This window comes from Hippoglossus stenolepis, chromosome 8 (genome assembly GCF_022539355.2).
Source record: "Hippoglossus stenolepis isolate QCI-W04-F060 chromosome 8, HSTE1.2, whole genome shotgun sequence".
Lineage (NCBI taxonomy): Eukaryota > Metazoa > Chordata > Actinopteri > Pleuronectiformes > Pleuronectidae > Hippoglossus > Hippoglossus stenolepis.
This window is the reverse complement of record NC_061490.1, coordinates 3,308,120-3,328,982: the sequence shown is the minus strand read 5'-3', so window position 1 is coordinate 3,328,982 and position 20,863 is coordinate 3,308,120. Positions and strand designations below refer to the sequence as shown.

The following is a 20,863-nucleotide window of genomic DNA, read 5'->3' as shown; positions in this document are numbered from 1 at the left end:
CAAAACACTGATGACATGCTTTCCGCTTTTTGAAACTAGGTCGGCCTCTAAGAGGTTTTGGCAGGCGTTTGTGTCCCCAGACAGACTGAGAGTGACATCATTGTGTTGAGGGTCAGATGAGAGATGACAGCGTCCATCAATCCAGGTTTAAAGACATCAGAGATTATAGTGTGGCGACAGATTTAGTCAATGCCAACAGTGACCCCAGCTAAATGCTAACATCAGCATGCTAACATGGTCACAATGACAAAGCTAAGCTAGCCCAAGCCAGGCAACATCCATGAAACTAAAATGCTTGTGTTAGCATGTTTTGTATATCATCCACCATCTTAGTTAGCATGATGGTTTGTGCTACTTAGCATTATATCCTATAATATGTTTGGCTAATGAACAGTTTAGCAGGTTTGAGAGAATGTTGGAATCTTTTTTTATTTAAAATCCCATTATCCCAGTTGTGCTGTTCTACAGTAAAGGCAGATGTAGTTGACATGCAGACAGCCCAGCTTGCCTATGGGAAATGCACAAGTGTGCAAACATTTCTAGTTAATAATGTATATGAAAAGTTCCAGTCTGGTTTGACACCTCGTCATAACTAAGAGTTCACTGCAGCCCCTGTTACCTAACGTTAAATAATGGATGAACTTAATCTTCATTGAACAAAATGAAAACAAGACTGAGGATATTGTGTTTGGACACCCTGAACTGCTGGATGTGGGCACCCTTGACCCTCTAGCCCCTAATATTCACTCCTCTGTGAAGAGTCTTGGTGTTAATTTTGACAGTGACAAGCAGATTTCCTCCGTTGTTTGGTCTAGCTTCTTTCAGTTGAGACTTATAGCCAAGGTAAAGACTATCTCCCCCTTAACGATCTAGAGAGGGTGATCCGTGCCTTAATAAGTTCTCGACTTGACCACTGTATTTGGGCTTAGACCAGTCATCTATTCAACGCCTGCAGCTCGTCCAAAATCCTGCTGCTCACCTCCTGACAGGAAAGAAAAAGAGAGACCATGTTACACCTGTGTTGCACTCCCTCCACTGGCTTCCTGTTCGTCACAGGATCGTTTTAAAAATGTTCTTGTTAACTTTTAAAACTCTTAATGGGCTGGCGCCTCCTTACCTAGCTGAACTCCATATTCACTCTCCAGTTAGAGCACTGAGTACCTTTCACTTTGTGAAGCACTTTGGTCAGCCAAGTTGTTTTAAATATGCTATATAAATAAAATTGATAGACATTGACAAGCATGATTGGCTTCAAGATGTCATGTGAGAAGAGATGCGTAAACATGTGATAAAAAATTATAAAATTATTGTACATCATCGAAATTTAGGCGTCATTGATCGTACATCATACAGAAGGAAAAATCATCGTATCAGAACGGGACTGCAGCTTGACAAACTATTTCTTAAAGCGCAGATCAGAAAACAGAGTCATGACCACAGTTACGCACCTCAAGAGGTATGAACCAAATTATCTTTATTAAAAACCTGTGTAGGACGAACACAGCAGGTACACAATCTGCCAGACCTTCTTGATTGAGCTGGCGGACTCATTGCTTCAGAGTATGTGTCCTGAACCATGACTGTTTTTTATAACACAATGTCAGACATAATGGAAAAAAGGAGATGAGAGGCAACAAGTTCTGTGTAATTCTTTTTTGGAAAAATTAAAAGTGCAAAATGGCAAAACAGAACAACATGCTTTTGGAAACTGTTGGAAAAGGAACATTTTTAAAGAAAACACTAATCCACAGTTTGCCAAATTCCATTAAAATAAATACTTCAATTAAAGTCTTAAACCTGATCATGCACTAATCAGCCCTGTTTTCCAAGAATCAGCAGCTCAGAGCAGGTCAATAAATCATTTGATAGATAACATTAACTCAGTGTCTCGTTAGAAGTGTGAGATCACACTGCTTCCAAAGCTTTCCTCAGTGGAACATTAGGAAAGATACGTGTCTTCCTCACCCTATTCAAAGTCATGGACCGCAGGCACACTCCATCATGTATGCACATTTAAATTTATAAAGGCCTTTCTCCATACTTTGCTGTTGTTTCCATGACAACAGCATCCGCAGCAGCAGTGGAAGCAATTTTTCCAACACTGTTTTCCATTCATATTTAACACGGTAACTGGTCTGAGATAAAACTGAGATGGCAAGACATGTTTTATTAAGAGTGTATTTAAGAATAATGTTCCCTTCCCCGACAAAAAACAGATAAATACAATGATCAGGGGATACTTTCCATAGCTAACCATATCTGACAGAGGAGAATTAGTCCAGAAAATCAGAAGCCATTAGATTACCATAGGAACCCACAGCACAACATGGGCTAGATTCTAGTCTATATTCATTTATCCACTCGTATTGCAAATCCTCAGCCTTCAGTTCAATGCAGATTTCCAGTGTAGTAATGGCTGCACAGCATATCAAGCAACATTCATTAGGGGGGGGAAAAAAAAAATCTGTTTTTAGTCAATGACAGACATAAGTATAAAAACACATTAATCAAGCAAACCAAGGAATGTCACTGGTATACAGTGATGATTAAAAGTAATTACACTCCTTTGTCCTTTTAGGTTATAATTAAGACAAAGAAAAATAATTTTAATTGAGATTGAAAAGGTAGCACAGGTACCAGTTTATTTACAGACGTTCCAGGGGGAAAAAACAGAATAGAGCAGTTTTCTATGCTACCAAACAATTGTAATCAGAATTTTAATGTTGCCTTCTAATGCTGCATCTATCCTTTAAGCTATAATGTACGGGATCGTATAAAAACAAATCTCACTTGAAGTCCAGAGTAACCTCGACCTTATCTGCCCTGGAGAATGAGGAATGCATTGTACACGTCTGCGGACTAAAATGGCTGCTGGTGGAAACAGGGTGGAGGAGAACGCTTTGCTAACAGATGAGTAGTGTACGGTGATAATCCTGGTCTGTTTGATGACTTCAGAGATAAATTAACAGACTGAGTCTTTTTTGCACTCCTTCTCACTTTGGCTCAAACCTGAGCATCACTAAAATGTTACGAGAGCTTGACGGCAATCTTCTGATCCTTTTTCATCATCCTCTGAGCATCTTTCTCTATCTTCTTCCTTTGCTGCTCCATGGTGCGCTTTTCTCTCTCAGCCATCTTCTGTTGTCTGTGAAATGAAGGCAGAAAAAAATCCATGATTAGAGGCTGTAACATTAGAGCACATTGACAGAAGCAAGGTCAGCTGGGAGAAGGGAAATCTTGTTCCTTGGTGCTGGTGCAGTAAAAATGTGCACACACTGTCACCTGCTGGCCATGTTGTGAACCTACACTACTCAAACAGAAAAGTGCCATTGAGAGCAGCAAAGTTACAGCTTTCTGTCTGTCTGTTAGGGAAGTTTTATGTTTTAGGAGTTTCCTCTTTCCTCTCTTGCAATGTTCCCCTTTTAGAATTGAGTGTTGCATACTGGATGTATAAGGAACTTGACCAACTACATTATCCTGATAAACGGGTGCAGTGCACCTCTATCTGGTTCATATAGGCCAGGGGTCGGCGAGCCGCATGCAGCTCTTCAGCCCCTCTGCAGTGGCTCCCTGTACAGTGTTGTTGGCGTTCATTGAACACGTTCATATTTTTCGTGAACGGTAAACTGAACAAATCAGTTTTCATTTGATGAATGTGAGTGCGTCAATGACTCGTCAACATGTTGTGCTCATCATGTCTGTGTGTCACTCCGGTCATTTTATCACTGAGTCCTGCTGTTATAAAATGACCGGAGTGACACACAGACATGATCCAACACCATTGATTAATAACTAAACATATGATCGTAAGTTTGACACCTAAATCATCCTAATAGAAAATGGAACAAATGAATGTGAATTAGTTCATTTTTGGAGCCATGAACTTAGTTCAAAATTTGAATAAAATTTGAATATGAACTTGAACTAGATCATTTTAATCTGTATAAACTGAACTTTGAACTAGTTCATTTTAAGTGTGAATTGGCACAACACTGAGTATAACTATTTATAAAACTTTATAACCTGTGTTATCAAATATTTTTTGCGGCTCCAGAAGAATTGTATTTTGCGGGAGAGGGGGCAAAATGGCTCTTTTGATAGTAAAGGTTGCCGACCCCTGATCTAGTTACAGGTGGATTTTTGACATATTACCTGAGCACCTCCTCTGCTTCCCAGGCAGCATCAGACTCTTCCTCCCAGGCGTTTGTGTTCTCCTGCCAATTGTCCATTTCTCCAAGCTCACCCTGTAAAGTGTTCAAAGTTATCCCTGAAGATGTGACAGGAAAAATTTCTGTTGCAAGAGCTTTTTATTCCTGAATAAGAACACAGTGCAAACTAATTAATTTTATTTTGGATGTCCCAAACCATATGCAAGACCTGTTCTGTCCACACTGATGAATTTCTACTAGTAAATATTTAGTTTTCTAGTGTCTTTACCCCTTGACAGCAAAAATGTCACTGGAAATATATAATTGACATGGCTGCTATTGTATTTTCTGATTAATTCTAACTAAATTCATTATATTTGTGGTTAAAACCTAATTCTCTGATAGTTTGAATGTTTTTCATTTGCAGACCAATATCCACCAATGAAACTACCAGAGTTTATTTGAACTGATATGATGATCACACAGAGATCAGATGGCTCACAGGCATTTAGACTGATAAAGGCGTGTACTACGAACATTTAGATGTTGCCTCATGTAGCTTTAAAAAACTGTGTACAGGCCTAACAAGTTAGCCAACATGTTTTACATTCCCTTTCCATTCCAGTTCCTTTTAACATCTTGTATTTTAAACAGAAATCGATTAAATCTTAGCAGCCTAGAGAGGATATAACCTGTATAAACTTAGCAACTGGATATGTTTATATAAATCTTTTACTATTTACTCATCCTTCATTCAGTTTTTTTTCATACATTAATATGAGAAATCACTATTATATTTATCTGCTCAGTGTTAAAGGGATAGTTCACCCAGAAATGAAAAGTCCCTCATTATCCACCACTATGCTGATGGAGGGGTAGGTAAAGTGTTTGAATCTACAACACACTTTAGGAGTCTGAAGGGTAAACAGTGTTGCAGCAGACTCCAATACAATTAAAGAAATTAGTGACCAAAACTTCAGACGTAATAAAAAATTTTAAAAAAAACATGACTCCACGCTCCTTTGGTGTCATCCAAGTGTCCGCAAGCCCTGACATTCATATCCGACTCGAAACGAGGTCATTTTCACTGTGTTTTAAGCCTAAATGTAAACCAGAAGTGGCTAAGCTAGCGGGCGTTAACATTTCCGACGGTCCTTGAATGCACCTCGTCGGAATATATCAGTGGATTTTGGGTTAAAACAGTGTAAATCACCTCGTTTAGACTCGAATATAAATGTCGGGGCTTGCGGACACTTGGATGACACCACAGGAGCAGTATGGAAGCACGTTTTGTTTTATGTATATTTATTACATCTCAAGTTTTGTTCACTAATTTCTTCAATTGTATTGGATTCTGCTGCAACACTGTTTACCCCTGAGACTCCTAAAGTGTTTTGTGGACTCAAACACTGCACCGACCCCTCCATCTGCATAGTGAGTGAGTGAGTAGATAATTAGGGAATTTTCATTACTTGGTGAACTATACCTTTAAACTTTTTAATGACCAAATGCTAAATGGACTGTATTTACATTGTAATATATATAGTGCTTTTCTACCATTTGTGGCACTTTACAGAAGAAGCCATTCACACAGCACTGTTACATGCTGGGATCTTTCTATCACACATCATTCACATACTGTCGGCACAAACGTCAGGGGCAATTAGGGGTTAAGTGTTCTTGCCCAAGGACACTTCAGAATGCAGACTGGAGGAGCCAGGGATCAAACCACTGATCTTCTAGTTAGTTTCTACCTGCTGGGTCACAGCCAACCCAAAATGACACAAGTGCTGGGTGTGTGAGGAACAGAAGCTTCAGACGTTGTAAACAGTAACTCACGGAGGGTGGACTGAAGTTCATCATATCCTGAGAGGCTGCCAGTCTGCTGGAGAATCCTGCTGAGCCATCAGGCACCAGGTAGTTCAGAGGCTCCCGTTTCTTCAGCAGGATCTGCAGCGTGAAACCGTAGAGACAGGAGTGATGACATTGACTAAGATACTTTGTGATGCACTGGAGTACCATAACATGCACAGATGTAGTCATTTTTATTTTCAAAACTGGCGAAATTCAAGGTAATTACATTTGTTATCAACTATGCTGATGCAATGTTCTGTACATGATGCCAAGCTTTCGTGTATTATAACATCTAAATATATTATAAGAATCGCAAGGCAAACTATGCCCCGAATATCAAAGTAAATCTTGATGAATTCAGTATTAAGGCAGTTGATGTGTGATTTGCTGATTTATTTCTTACATGATATTTCAATCGAGGTTTGATAAAGAGGAAATACAAGTAAAGGGCATTAGAGTGAAAAAAAATACGACCCTAGTGGATTATGAGCTGTACATTAGGGTTGGGAGATTGGTCGAATATATCATCTATGATTGGCTGAGAACATCGTAAGTTGTTTTTTGGGGCAATTGAGCGATTTGTCATTTTATTTTGCCAATATAATGGTCTGCCTCCGATAACTTATTCAACTGTTTAATGAACCTATGCACTGGCAGTTGTTATATATTATTTTAAATCATATGTATTCATTCATTAATTCAGTTCATCCAGATGCCGCTCTCCCACTTTTCTCTCTTTAGCGCTGACACACGCAGACTCAGATGACGTCTCTGACACACTATAGTTTAAACGTTGATTTGTTTGTAACCACCACCACATTATCAACAATGATCACCACATAATGATCGATAGCTTTCTTAAATGAGGAAAATCTTTCTTCATGGCTGCGTGTACTCATTTACATTGGTGTGCAACCCTGTGCACTCTGGCAAATATATCATCACTCAGCGCTTGTTGGGCTGACAGTGGTCGATTGGAAAATACAAGCATATCACCCAACCCTACTGTACATGACTTTTTTCGCAAAGGAAGAAGACGAGACCTCGAATCACTAGATAAGCAGTGCATCTCAATGGCTGTAGACGCACCTTCTGTGTTTTCCTGATGGTAGGGGCCATGTCTTTGAAGAAGTCGGGCTCTTCGTCACCATCGTTGAGTGGAGGGGAAACGCTTCCGTTGCCACCTTCAATCTTAATACTAGTGGGAGCGTCTTCATCCCAAGAGCTCCATTCTTCAATCTCTGGCTGTGCAGAGTGGAACATAAAATCTAATTTACAGTTCAATTGTTCTTTGGAATTCAAGAGCAGGAGGTTTTAAGTGTTAGTAAGTATATGTAAATTTTGAAATTGTGTCCGGCGATAACATTATTTCCAAACACTGAACCTTAGACTCTGAATTGCTCAAAGCTGGTGCTGTTGATTGATGCATCACTGACCTGTTTTGGTCCTGATGATGAAAAATCCACTGTCGTTGGGAGAGTTATTTGATCACCACTGAGCTTGCGCCCCCTTCCACTCCTTATACAATAAATTAAAAAGTCAAAAGGAAATAACTCAACATTGTACAAAGAAACAACTGACAGAACATTGTTATTGTTTGTTTAGAGAACACTGGGCGGACGATATATGGAAACTGCATATTTCTGCAATGATACAAACTGAAAATGGAATAGAGAACAATGTTGTATATAATCTGATGGAAAGGCAAAGATCTCTGTGTCCAGCGGAGATCGGGTACTTTACCAGATATTTAGAAGAAAAGGGAGCCTTTCGAAAGTGCTGTCTAAATGATGTCATTTTGTAACTGTGGCTTTTCTGTTTTGTAAGATAAAAAAAAGAGATTGATTTTGCAAATATGGATGACGTGCAAAGATTCAGGCGGCTGTTTGTGTATGAAACTAATAAATGATCCAGTTATCCGGGGAAAAAAGCTCCCCATCGAGTTAATGTATAAATATGCAGTAGTTGAGTTAGTGTGAAATCATTTGGAATTTTTGGGGGGGAATTTGGATTTTTCTTACTTTTTGGCATGTGTCTCCTCTCTTTTCCATTTGTTTTGCATGTAATACTGGAAGAAGATGTATGTGTTTGTACATTCAGCTGCTTTTAGACATGCACTGAACTCTGGATAATCTCCTGACATTCTCCAGTGCTGGCGTATGTGAGAGCGTAAATGTCCAAGTGAAAGGCTCTGGAGTTTCTTTTGCCAGCCCCAGAGGATGACACGTGCCAGATGCAAAAGTTAAAAGAAAGAAAAAAAACAAAGAACCTTTGGTGATAAGGGCTGACGACAGTTTTAATGTTCTGTAAAAAACTACACTGAGGAATCACTACATCACGCCCATCCTCTGCACCAGCCCTCACCTGAATGCTCTAGAGCTTTCAGTGTTTTTGTGATTGCGTCTGAGGGGGAAATCTCTGCTGCATTGTTCATATGTGACAGACAATCTCTAGAGAAAGTCCAGTAGCACGTGTGTGGACAGGAGTTCATGTCCGAAAAGGGATGGTTAGGGCCTTTTATGTTTCCAATAAGGGAAAGTAGAATTACATTGGAAAGACTTCCATAGAAGTAACAGCATGTATCAGGAGTACTGGACATGGTATTTATGAAGCTTTCAGTTGTGCTCACCTGCATATTAACCTCTTAAAGAAAGCCAACAAACTGGCTAGACATGTGCAGATCTTGAAGAGACGGAACTGAGTGATGGCCATGATGAAACTGGACTGGAAGGAGAGAACAGAGATAACATTTAACACTGCTGGTTACAATGATAAACACCTAGGTCTTGTTTTGCCCCCAATTACCAGGATGTTTAGTGAAGAAAGTATCCAGTGGATAAATATTGATGCAACCAATAAGTCAGAACAGATGACCAGGAGTGAATCCTAAAGATACGTGTTGACGTATATGAGCATTATGTGACAACTTGTCCTGTAGTTCATCTGGAGATCCATGACATTAGCATCTTATTAAATTGTTACCCTGCTTGTGTGTAAACAGATGTAATGATCACAGATAAACTACATTACATGCAACTATACAAGCAGCACAAACACGACCTCAGGCTAACGGGGAATAGAAAACGAGCACTGCTATTATTTAAGCTAAATTAAGAAAGCTAAAAGATGTCTTCATGTGGAACTTCTGCACGTCTTTGCTATGTTATAAATAAGCAGCGTTACTCACTGTGCAAGATGTCAATAGACCGTCACTGCTTTCTTCTCGTGTGATAGAGGAGACACGTTCATTTATTTGCTAATCGTTGCTCGCTAGCTTAGCCCCATGGGAAACATGGTATTTCTGAAGCCTGTGATTGTCTTCGTAGGACGACACATTGGACGTGACAAACAATACCACTGTCCTGTCAAAACCACGCATGTAACGGCTGCACACCCGCGTCCGCTTTCATGACAGAACTCGTCAAATGTTGTCGTCGCTCATCTCCGTCCCGAGGCTGCCATCTTTGAGCTGGGAGCAGCAGGAACACGGAAGTGCTTGCGTGCGCGTGGTTCTTCTTCTCTCGTTTGATTGGTGCTTGGCAAACCTGCTGCATTCAGGGTTTTTTTAGGAAATCGGAGGAGTAACAGATACAGTTTTTGTTTGCTCCTGTATTATTTTCTCATTGTAAATAATAAATCAATCAAATAAACCATAGCTCGTACACAAGTATTACATATTTATAATAATAATAATAATAATAATAATAATAATAATAATAATTTAGATAGATATTACCTGATATTTTCTCAATAGGTCTCATTCCCCCAGCCAAACAGGAAGTGTTGCTTCCGTCATATTTCTATGCAAAATGAACTCTGTTGATATAAATTAAAATTCTAACAAACCAAACCAACCCTTTGAGTAATCGCAAATGAAGAAAATACATAATGACAAATTAATTATTTACGTTTGATTAGACCGTCATTCATTTAAAACAATGACTGCATTATAGAGTCGTGCTCGTGACGCGAACGCACCATGTCATCGCCACAGAGTACCCAATGAAAACCGGACTCGGACGGAAGTGGCATATTTGAAAACTGCCAGTTGAAGTCGAGCCTCTTTCGTTTCTCCTCAGTGAAAAAGAAGTTAATGACAGCGTAAACACGGTGAGGCGTTTCTATTGGAAATACGATGTTTTAATCTTATTGCTGATACACTTATATGCACATGTTTGAATTCACCGGGTTTTTGCGGGGCCCACATGGGATCCTATCCTCCTTAACAACAGAGCTACGTGTTGGCTAACTAGCTAGCTGAGCTAAGTGACTTTGTCAACACTTTGGCAAAGGAAGAACGCTGTGCAAGTATCGACCCTATCATATGAAGTTGGAGCTTTGTACATCCATTTTGTTGTGTCATTAAAACAACATGTAAGATACCGTCAGGGAAATTGATCTTTAGAGTAAAGTAGTAGCAAATATCTCGAGGAGCTAATATGACGAACAAGTGGCCAATAAAGCTGCGTTTAAACTTAACGGTACAATCAATGTACAATGGTTTTCTTGACTTATAAACAATGATCTCTACGTCTCTTTTGATGCTGAAATATGTCTCATAATGTTTTGGTGGGTAACTTGCAGGAGCTTAAAGTCCAGTGTATGACTGATCCCCGTTTCTCACAATGTAAAGATCCATTCGATTCTCATTGGTTTGATCTATGTTTATGTCATCTGCGATCATTGTCTCACACGAGTGGATACAGGTCTTTAACTGGGCTACATGGTGTATTCACTCACTCTTCGCTTTCAGATGGAGGAAGAGGAGCTGACGTACGACAAAAAGCAGCCGCTTGCCATGCTCTATGAGAAGCTCAACAAAATGAAGAAGTACCTAAATGAAGGTAATAGTATTTCACACAGTCCTTACACTGTAACATCCTTCAGTATCCACACTTTGTGTCTGCACTGCATTGACTCCTGACTCTTTGCTCTCGCCACAGATGACACGGACAATATCAATCAGGTCATCGGCTCAAACTCGCCTGAGTCATGTCTCTCATATTTAATGGACCTGGAGAAGAAAGCGGACCTTCACCTAAATGAAAACCATCTCACTAGACTCGTTGACTTTTATACCAGAGTATTTTCCAATATGCCGCTGGGTAAACACTGTCAGAATGAGAGCTATGCCAGGATGCTGGTCAGATTTGCAGAGCTAAAAGCGTAAGTAACAAAATCTCCTCCACTTTTATTTAATATGGACAAGATTTTATCATAGCAATAATGACTTGGAAAATTTTGATTCATTTTTAAACGCCTTGTGTAAATATTCTTATGTTGTGTGTATATAATTGTTTTGTAGTCTCTTTGAAACACTTATTTACTAGGTCACTTTGAATTTTTTTTATAATAACAAAGTAGGATGGGCATTTAATCTGCCTTTTTTTTGTCTATTTCTCTTTTTATTAGGATTCAAGATGTCAGTGATGCAGAAGCCAACTTCAATGTAGCAAGATCTCACAGTCAGAACTTTGCATTTGTTCACATTGCTCATGCAAACTTTGAGCATTCGCAAGGTAGAAAGATGCATCTTTTTGTCCTTCTTGTGCAAGTAAATATATTTCTATGATGTCTGGGTTATTACAGTGTCTGCTGATTCATTTCACCAGGCAACACAAAGAGAGGCATTTACATACTGCAGAATGCTATTGAAGTGGGTGCCAAACCACAGGAACTGCTGGAGGCTGCCTTGCAAAGTTTGCAGACAGGCAAAACACATGTCTTGTGTTCAGAGGAGAAGGAAAATGTACCACGTGGGTATTAATTCATGTTGATTATTTTACTGGTGTGTAGCCATTCAGAGGTTCAGTTTGCACTAATGATGTAGAACTATCACATCATGTATTGACTTTCCAACTTTTTTTTGTGCTTTTCCAATCAGATTTTCACATTTTGCTGTGTTTTCTTTTCCGTTAGTATTGCCCAACTGTAATGTTTCTGATTCTGTCAAAACAGGCTCAGAATTCCCAAAAGTGAGCAGAATATCAGACGGGACAGGCGACTTGCAGCTCTCCAGTATTTTTGGTTCAGGGTAAGACTAAAACCCCAGCTATCTGTGTATGGTAAGTTTCTGCTTGATTTAGGAAATGTGACATCCAAAGTTGTTCTCTGCACTTCAGATCCGAGTCCCTTGGGGGATCATCAGATGAACAACTACCAGGCTGGAGATCTGGATATCAACACAAGAGAGCAGTTGGCATGGTAATAGTTGCATCTCTTATAACTTGTATTATTACAAACTGTACTGTGCATTGTTTTCCAAAGAAACAATAACCAAATAGTCCTTGAAATTCGTAATTTTTGTTCTCCTCTTCTGTGTGCAGCCAGGGAGAGTTCCTGTGGTACCATTCTCTATCCCAGAAAATGACGACTATGATGACTATATATATGAGAAACCCTCAAAGAGAAGTGATGCATCCATCCCCAATAGTTTGTCCAGGTACATTTTTTATAATATTTTCATACAGGTTTAGTTTGGTTATGTCTGAGTGCCATACGGAACAGCTTCAATAAATTAAAATATACCACTCTTTCTAGTTAGAAAACTTAAAATTACTTACACTATCACCCCTAAGTTACCCAAATGTTAATTTATAAACCTGTAATCGAGAAAACAAACCATTTTGTAGGTTTTAAGTCATTTAATTAGTTGAATCAAACACCAAATATTTTTTAAACATCTGTGAAAAGTGAAATAGAAAGTTGTATATATTTTCAACTGTTTTATGTGCTTCTGATATCTAATTTAAATTTAATTTTGTCCTAGGCAAACATCTGGTTCCAAGATGAGCTCAGTGTTTGGGTTGTCATCATCAAAGAGAAATGCTGTTGATGGAGATTTAGTCAATCTTCAAGTGAGTATAAACATGCTGCAGTAGTTTGGATTCATGCAATGTCAGAATCAGCTCTTGGCACTTGATATATTATCAGTGCTCTGCTCAGCAGAAGTGTTCAATTTAAGCTGGAGAAAGAAGTGTAATATCTGTTATTCCTGTTCTTAGCCACCAGCTGTCAGTCCAGAATATTGCCCTTGGGTGGACCAGGCATCTGTGGACTCTACCACCTCACTCCTTCACACACACAGCACACAGGACATCTCGAGAATGGAAGGTACTAATTAACTTTGCAAATCTGCCACATGGAATGCCGTGCCGATTGTAGTAGTCACTGAAACCTTTAAAGCTGTGTGAACAATGTGTGTATATGGTATTTTTGCTGTTTTGTTAATGTGTTGTTTTTCTCTGACAGATGTTACTTACAGTTTTGACCAAGTCGTGAAAACAAATAGCCCTGAGTCGTGTTGGACATATCTAAAGAATCTTGAAAAAAGGGGGAACCCGCACACAGACATCAGCCTCCTCAACAAACTCAAGGACTGTTATTCTAAAGTCTTCTCCAGGCTGCCGATTAGACAATACAACAAAAACGCCTTCTACGCCAGAATACTGGTCAGATATGCAGAACTGAAGGGGTAGGTGATTCAATACTGTTGATCTGCATTAGAGATTTGTTTTGACATTTACTGGGGACATTTCATTAGTCTGTGAGCAGGATATTGTTTTCACGACATTACCTGATTGTGATACATACAGTGTGTGCATGCAGGGAATGCATCGCACCTCTAATGCTTTTCATTGCAAGTGTGGTTAGGGTTGGGCAAAATGCATGGAATATACATACTGTAGTGTATACACACTATAATCCCAATACGCCAAGGTCAAATTCCCCAAAATGACCATTGTTGCTGAAATGTGTAACAAAAACCAGAGACATTCGATACCATTTTCCGATTTCGATACCCAGCTGAAACAGCAGTTGTGCTGTTTAAGCTGATATAACAGCAGTTGTGCTTTACTGCCAGTGGCCGTAAAGCACAACGGCTGTTTTGGAACGACGAAGAAGGGATTTCAGTAAAAGAAAATGGCAGTTTTATGGGAGTGAAACTAATACTTCAAAGATGCTGTTCCTGGCATTTTATGCAGTATCAGATGTCTAATGCTGGTACATCTCTAAAATGAAGTATATCGATGCATGTGCCAATTATCTGAAATTACATTTCTTTTTCTGTAGGATTGAAGACCCAGATGAAGCACAGGACCACTTCATAGTTGCGAGATCCAACTGCAAAGGCTTTGCCTTTGTCCATATAGCACATGCCCAGTTTGAGGTCTCTCAAGGTATGATACATTTTCACAAATGTTTACTTTCCAAAAATCTGATGCATGGGACAGAAAATGCACACATTGGAATACATGTAGAATTACTGTTAGCTATAGTGATCATAACAACACTAAAACTGATGGCAAGTTGCTGAAGGTTTGCTAGAGTCACAGGGCTCAGTACAATAGTAAACGTGGTCACACTTGGCTTGTTAAAGAAGTGAGTTCTTGTAAAGACATCCTACTTGCAAATAAGTTTAATTCCCATTGTCTTCTCCTCCCTTTATTTTAAGGTAATGTGATCAAAGCATCCTCAATTCTGCATAAAGCCCAGGTGTTAAATGCCAGGCCTGCTGAGCTCCTGCAGGTGGCCATGCGTAACCTTAAAGCTGGGGAGAAACAGCTAGTGCCCACCAAGGAGGAGGAACAACTCACAGGTAGAAACTCTTTGAAAAGGAAAAAGCGCTGGGATGGACATGGTTTCCAAAAGAAGTGTTTCTAATTTGTCCTGTTTTATTTTTTAGATTTGCCAACAGTTGTTCCAGTAAGCATTTCTACACATGGTGGAAACCAGGACCTTCAGCTTCCTGCCCGGGTCCCTGTGAACCGCTCAGTTGAATGGGTTAAACCTGCAAGCAAAGAGCCCTTATCAGAGTGGAAGCTGCCAACTCTCATCAACCGGCATGTTTCTCCAGAGGTCTGATAACGTTCTTTAACTACTGCTGCTGCCTGTGCTATGCATTCTCACCAAACATTTAAATTATTTCAATGAAAAGGAAATTAATAGTAATTTTAGAATCTTTATTATTTTTCATTAGTTCTTACATCAATCTTACTCTTGCACTAATCGAATCATTCCAAATTGTTTCCTTCTTAGGATAAACGTACATCCCCACCTGACCCCAGACCTGTTCCTCGAGCACTGGAGTCGTTTCCCACTCCCTCCCTCCAACTTCCAACTAGACTGAACCCACAGACAGTCTGCCAGACTCCAAACAGCTACAGAAACCCCGCTGCTAGCAGGTACGGTTTTTACCTTGGGTGCCTGTCTGCCCAGAGTATCATCAGTAACACTCCATATGTTTTAATTGTCCAAGACATTTGTCTCTGTCTTCTCTCACACTTATTCCATGGTTCTTCCCCTCAGCTTTATTACTCCAGTGGTAAAGAGAGGTCCTGAGGTGTTCTCCTCTGCAGCAGCAGCACACAGAGGCGGACCTGTTCAGCATCCATGCACTCCTCTAAACCAATCAACCTGTTTCCAAACTCCACAGGTACGGCATGTCCCTGCCCTAACTGTTACCTGTTATTTCTGTTATTAAATGTGTTAGACCTGGAATATCACATTTCACCACCAACAGTTGCTACCTGGGGGAATTGTTCTGAGCTGTAATGTCATATTTAAATCTCATTTCAGGCTTCCTTTACTGCGCTGTCAAATGAAACCATTACCATAAATGACAAACAGTTCTTCATCCTCAAGATGATTGGACGTGGTGGATCAAGCAAGGTGAAACATTATCATTGAATTGATTTTCGGAAAGAAAAAGATTTAATTACTGGATTTTCCAACATTTTATTTTCCTTGATGTTTTACAATATTTTATCTGTCCTTGATTGACACTTTTTAAATTTCTTGTCTTTCCAGGTTTACCAGGTCCTCGATCACAAGAAGCAGCTGTTTGCTGTAAAATATGTCGACCTGGAGGAGGCTGACGCTCAGACTATAGAGAGTTATAAAAATGAGATTCAACATCTGAACCACTTGCAGCAGTACAGTGATCAAATTATCAAGCTCTATGACTAGTGAGTACATGTCCAATCCCCAAAATATATATAATCCATGCATTTTACAGGAATCACCATGAAGACCTAAACTATAGGACAGCAATGACCAATTATCTTTATGATCATCCCCAAACATATTCAGATTACTATCATCTATGTCAAACACAAGCATCAAATCTTCATAATTGACAAGCTGGAAATGTCTAATAATTAATCAACCATCAAAATAATTGGCAATTAACTTTCTGTTGAATTATCAAATAAGTTTAAAAGTTGTGGTGTTGCATCAGCAAAATGCTACTTAAAATGAAAACAAAAAAGGATACCAATGTGAAGCAATTCATGATAAGAGCAGTTTTAGAACACACACTGAAGCAAACATGAATGTATCGTATGATAACTCCAGGAATATGAAATATAACTGTGGAATAATCTGTAATTGTACAAACATCATTAATGAAATTAGGCCCTGTCAAAATGAGGTCAGAAATATGGAGGTTTTCATTAGATGCACAGTAGAGGATGTGAAAAATATGTTGTTGTCAATAACACTGCTGCCACCAGACCTGATTTTAAAGGTGATGTCAGTTCTTCAGACTCAGTTATTATCTCTGCCATGGATGTCCTAATGAATTGTATGTGTGTTTGCAGTGAAATGACCAACAGCTACATCTACATGCTGATGGAGTGTGGAAACTTGGATCTGAACACGTGGTTGCGAAACCGCAAGACTGTGAATCCCCTGGAGAGGAAGTTTTATTGGAAGAACATGCTGGAGGCTGTCCATACTATCCACAAGCACGGTTTGTATTTCTAGTAAAGCTTTTAGAGAAGTGACTCAGAAATGATCTTGATTCCTAACTGTTCCAAATATCTGTATCTTCTTTGCAGGAATAGTCCACAGTGACTTGAAACCAGCCAACTTTGTCATAGTGAACGCATCACTGAAGCTGATTGACTTTGGCATCGCAAACAGTATCCAGCCTGATGTAACAAGCATCATGAAGGATTCACAAGTAAGATTTGTGTTAATGATGCGTTACACAGTGAATCCGGTTTAAAGGGATGGTTCACTGAAGGAGTGCAGTTTTAGGTGTAAACAGCGTTGCAGCCAAATCCAAAACAATTGAAGTCATTGGTGACTCCATCTTCAAACGTAAAAAAAAAATGGGGAAAAAAACATAAGATGCCTCCATACTGCTCATGTGGTGTAATCCAAATGTCTGTAAACTCCGACATTCAAATTCCTCTCGAAACTGCGTAATTGACCTCGTGTTTTTGCCTAAATGTCCTGTGATATCCTCCACCAGAGCCACGTTCACGGTCGTGCGTGCACAAACGCCGGTTGCATCGCTGCATAGCTGCAGTTACTGCTGAGTATCGCTGATGTCGTCATGTGCCCCTTGGGTGTGTGCATGTGCGTGAACATGGCACCAGGCAGGAGGATAACTTTGGACATTTAGACTTAAAACATGGTATAACGCCGAGAGGTGGTGGTCCTTGTGTAGCCCTGTTCGCATTTGTGTTCACACAGTGAAAATAATGTGTACACATGTGTCCAACACCACCTCCAAATGTGGTTGGAGTGATCAGATCTCCAGATGTGTTCAGATCTGTATTAAACGCTGACCATTTGGGATTTCGTCACTCTTGACAGATATCAGTACCAGGTCTGAACGGGGTTTTGCATGTTAGCATTACTATACAGCCCGGGTGATCACTCTGTGTAACACATGTTTGTTTGTTAAATACAGGTAGGCACTTTGAACTATATGCCTCCTGAAGCCATTAAAGACACATCATCCCAGCCAGGAAAAGCACGCTCAAAGGTATTTTTTTTACTCACTTTTGCCAATCTTTGAAAGAACCTATGATTACAATGGATGAATATAAAACATTGTCTGTTTTTGTGCCACAGATCAGCCCCAAAGGTGACGTGTGGTCCCTCGGATGTATCCTGTACTGTATGACTTATGGGAAGACTCCATTCCAAAGCATCACCAATCAGATTACCAAGCTGCACGCCATCATTGATCCTTCCCATAAGATCGAGTTCCCTGACATCTCAGAGAAGGATTTGCTGGATGTGTTGAAGGTGAGAGACCATACACTACACTGTATTAGTGGGATGTGAAAATGTGTCTTTAGCAACAATTAGCAACCAGTAACTAAAGATGTGCTGTATATATTTCTCTAAAGTGTATGGAACTTGGGCTGTGGGAAATACTATGGAAACCAGTGTTTCCCCTAGGTTTACAGCTTTGGGGGCGGCGGACACGGACACAAAAACTTAAAGGAATCATGATGTTCATGTGTTTCTCAGTGTGTGTGTGTGTGTGTGTGTGCGCGCGTGTGTGCGCGTGTGTGTGTGTGTGTGCATCGCGATGGAACTCCGCTGTGCGCGATGGAACTCCGCTGTGCGCGAGAGCAGAGGAGAAATCTAAACGCGCGACCATGTAGAGACAGAAATGACATGCCGTCGTGTAAATAAGATAAATAACATAAGGCCATTTAGTTTGTTTAATAAAAGAGCAAGCTATAGACCTGTTTTATAGGAAAGGTAACCTTAAATGACTTATGTTGAGATCTGGTGCTATATTCAAAAAAAAAAATTTACTTGACCTTCCAGGGGGGGCGGGGGGTGCCGTTGGGGGGGCGGGGCGGGGCGCCCCCCTAATATATTGGTAGGGGAAACACTGGATACTTACTCTCTCTGCCTGTAGTTAGCAAGACAACACAGCGTTTTGAGGGTTATTCTTAAACAGGCTACTTCACCTTATCTTCAAATATGGGGAAAAGTAAGTAATTCTGGAAATGTGTGCCCGGGCCACACCGACTGCACATTCCTCGCATGAGCAGAGTGTCTCAGGCACGTCTCCTGCGGGAGTCGCGCTGCGCTTCCAGAGACGGGGTCTGCAGTCCGTGGGCAGTTCACAGCAAAATCGACAGTGAAAATGACATTAAACCCCAGTTTCAATGTCAATCAGTTGAACATTTTACAAACATAAATATTCGCAACACTTAATGTTTCAAAGTAAAATCACTCGTTTCTGTTCCTCCATTCAATAGTTTTAAAAAGGTTTTTATTGATATTGCAGGACTGGAAGATGCACAACTTAATGCTGTAGAGTCCTGGCATTTAGTTGTGTACATAGACCTACTTTAATTTGAAGAAATACAGTTGTTCCGACAGTTTAACGAAGCCGCTCAGCTGCACACACGCAGAAGACTAGCTCCCTGTGAACAACAGACACCCGCGAGACGCAGCAGACCAGCAGGCATGCGTTACACACACACACACACACACACACACACACACACACACACACACACACACACACACACACACACACACACACACACACACACACTGTGTGGCCCAGACATTATATTGCTTCATATCTATCATATTTTACCATTTGTCTTGAATTGAAGTCGTTTGGTCTCAATAGGTCTTTAAGTTGTTGAAATCTGCAGACACTCTTATTGTTGCTGATGTAACGTAAAAGTCAATAAACTGTCTTTGTTTTCTGCTTGTTTCAGAGGTGCTTGGTACGAAATCCTAGAGAACGAATCTCAATTGCAGAGCTGTTGGAGCATCAGTACCTGCAGCTGAAGCCACAAGCATCCTCTGAATCAGGTAAACTCTCACTCATAAACAAAAGCACAGTCTTTATACTTGCTGTTTACTACAAGACACTGACCTGTATTTAACTGGCCTGTTTCAGAAGTTACATGTAACAGTGATCTGAAGAAGATCCTAATGGACCTTGCAGCCCTCCAGTCTCCAAACAGCATCATAAGAGCTGCAAACGTGAGCTTGACTCAGAACTTCTAATTATGTTCTACATATTTTGGCTTCTGTAATGATAATTGAGCTCTCTGCTTTTCACAGAATTTGGCCAAGATGTGCAACAGCGGCAGAAGGTTGGATGTTGCAGAGTGTGCAAAGTCAACAACCTAATTATCCTGGAAAGTGTGAAGTGGAGATTTACATTTCCTTTCTCCATTTTTTTTTGTTTACCACTAACTACTGTATATACTATGTTCTTTTGTAGGAATTGACTAATCCATATTTGTATGTTTCCAAAATATATAGCTTCATTTTTATTTTCTTCATTTTTACTTAAGTTCCCTGACAATAAATGTCAGAATGCAGCAGACAGTAGATAAATATGCTGTAACCTTCAGAGTCGTTGGTTAATTTGTCTCAGCTGATATAAGGGGTTGGTGACCGACAATATGTAATGCAATCAAAAAATGTGTGAAAGACCTGGATATGTTGAATTGATAAAAAATATTTACTGAATCTAATTGCCTGCCATAAAACAGCGAAACAAACATTACAAGAAGTTTGCTTTCTTTCAGTTAGAAGCATTTTATGAATCGTCAGTAAGTAAATAAACATGTTTTCTCTTTTAGATATAAATCCTCCAAGTTAAATAAACATGTAGGTTAAGCGCTGATGAGAAGTCGCCTCCAGTGACGATAACACAAAAAGAAGATGAAATCGACATTTTATCGGCTTCCCTGAATTCTTTCTCTATTTCGTTTACCTACTAATTCCACAAACATCTGTCTGTCAGTATCTAGAATGCATATCGAGCGTATGTTCATCTAATCAGCTTCACACTTGTGTCGTATTGTGTATTCTTAATGGCCAGAGGAGGCGCAGCAACAGGTTTGGTACAATTTAGAGACCTGACATGCAGTGTGCACGCAGTCTGGCTTCAGTCAGCAAACAAGGGTTGGACATTTTAATTTAGCTACAGCAAGTTTATTTATAAGGCATGTTTAAAACGGCCAGAGTTGATGGTGGTGCTGTGCAATGAAAACATTAAAAGAAATATAAGCATAAAATAGAAATGCTGAAAAGTTAATTAAAAAAAAGCCTGAGAAAACATGTCTTCA

General features: G+C 39.8%; 2 protein-coding genes across 2 annotated transcripts; one reads left to right on the top strand and one right to left on the bottom strand.

Moving 5' to 3' along the window:
* Window positions 1–1,440: 1,440 nt before the first annotated feature.
* ebag9 (estrogen receptor binding site associated antigen 9) lies at window positions 1,441–9,531 on the bottom strand. The gene is made up of 7 exons (XM_035164051.2): window positions 9,190–9,531; window positions 8,632–8,726; window positions 7,439–7,520; window positions 7,092–7,247; window positions 5,988–6,098; window positions 4,153–4,244; window positions 1,441–3,145 (listed from the first exon to the last, which is right to left on the bottom strand). Exons 2-7 carry the CDS (start codon window positions 8,712–8,714, stop codon window positions 3,028–3,030), a joined length of 642 nt encoding a protein of 213 aa, XP_035019942.1. The 5' UTR covers window positions 8,715–8,726; window positions 9,190–9,531; the 3' UTR covers window positions 1,441–3,027.
* Window positions 9,532–9,982: 451 nt separating this feature from the next.
* On the top strand, window positions 9,983–20,293 carry ttk (ttk protein kinase). The gene is made up of 25 exons (XM_035164050.2): window positions 9,983–10,112; window positions 10,756–10,846; window positions 10,946–11,168; window positions 11,415–11,521; window positions 11,615–11,758; window positions 11,961–12,036; window positions 12,125–12,206; window positions 12,329–12,444; window positions 12,772–12,859; window positions 13,007–13,115; window positions 13,254–13,476; window positions 14,076–14,182; window positions 14,458–14,601; window positions 14,689–14,861; window positions 15,042–15,187; window positions 15,312–15,438; window positions 15,582–15,674; window positions 15,813–15,970; window positions 16,604–16,755; window positions 16,844–16,968; window positions 17,707–17,781; window positions 17,871–18,047; window positions 19,496–19,592; window positions 19,681–19,766; window positions 19,848–20,293. Exons 2-25 carry the CDS (start codon window positions 10,756–10,758, stop codon window positions 19,914–19,916), a joined length of 2,988 nt encoding a protein of 995 aa, XP_035019941.2. The 5' UTR covers window positions 9,983–10,112; the 3' UTR covers window positions 19,917–20,293.
* Window positions 20,294–20,863: the final 570 nt, after the last annotated feature.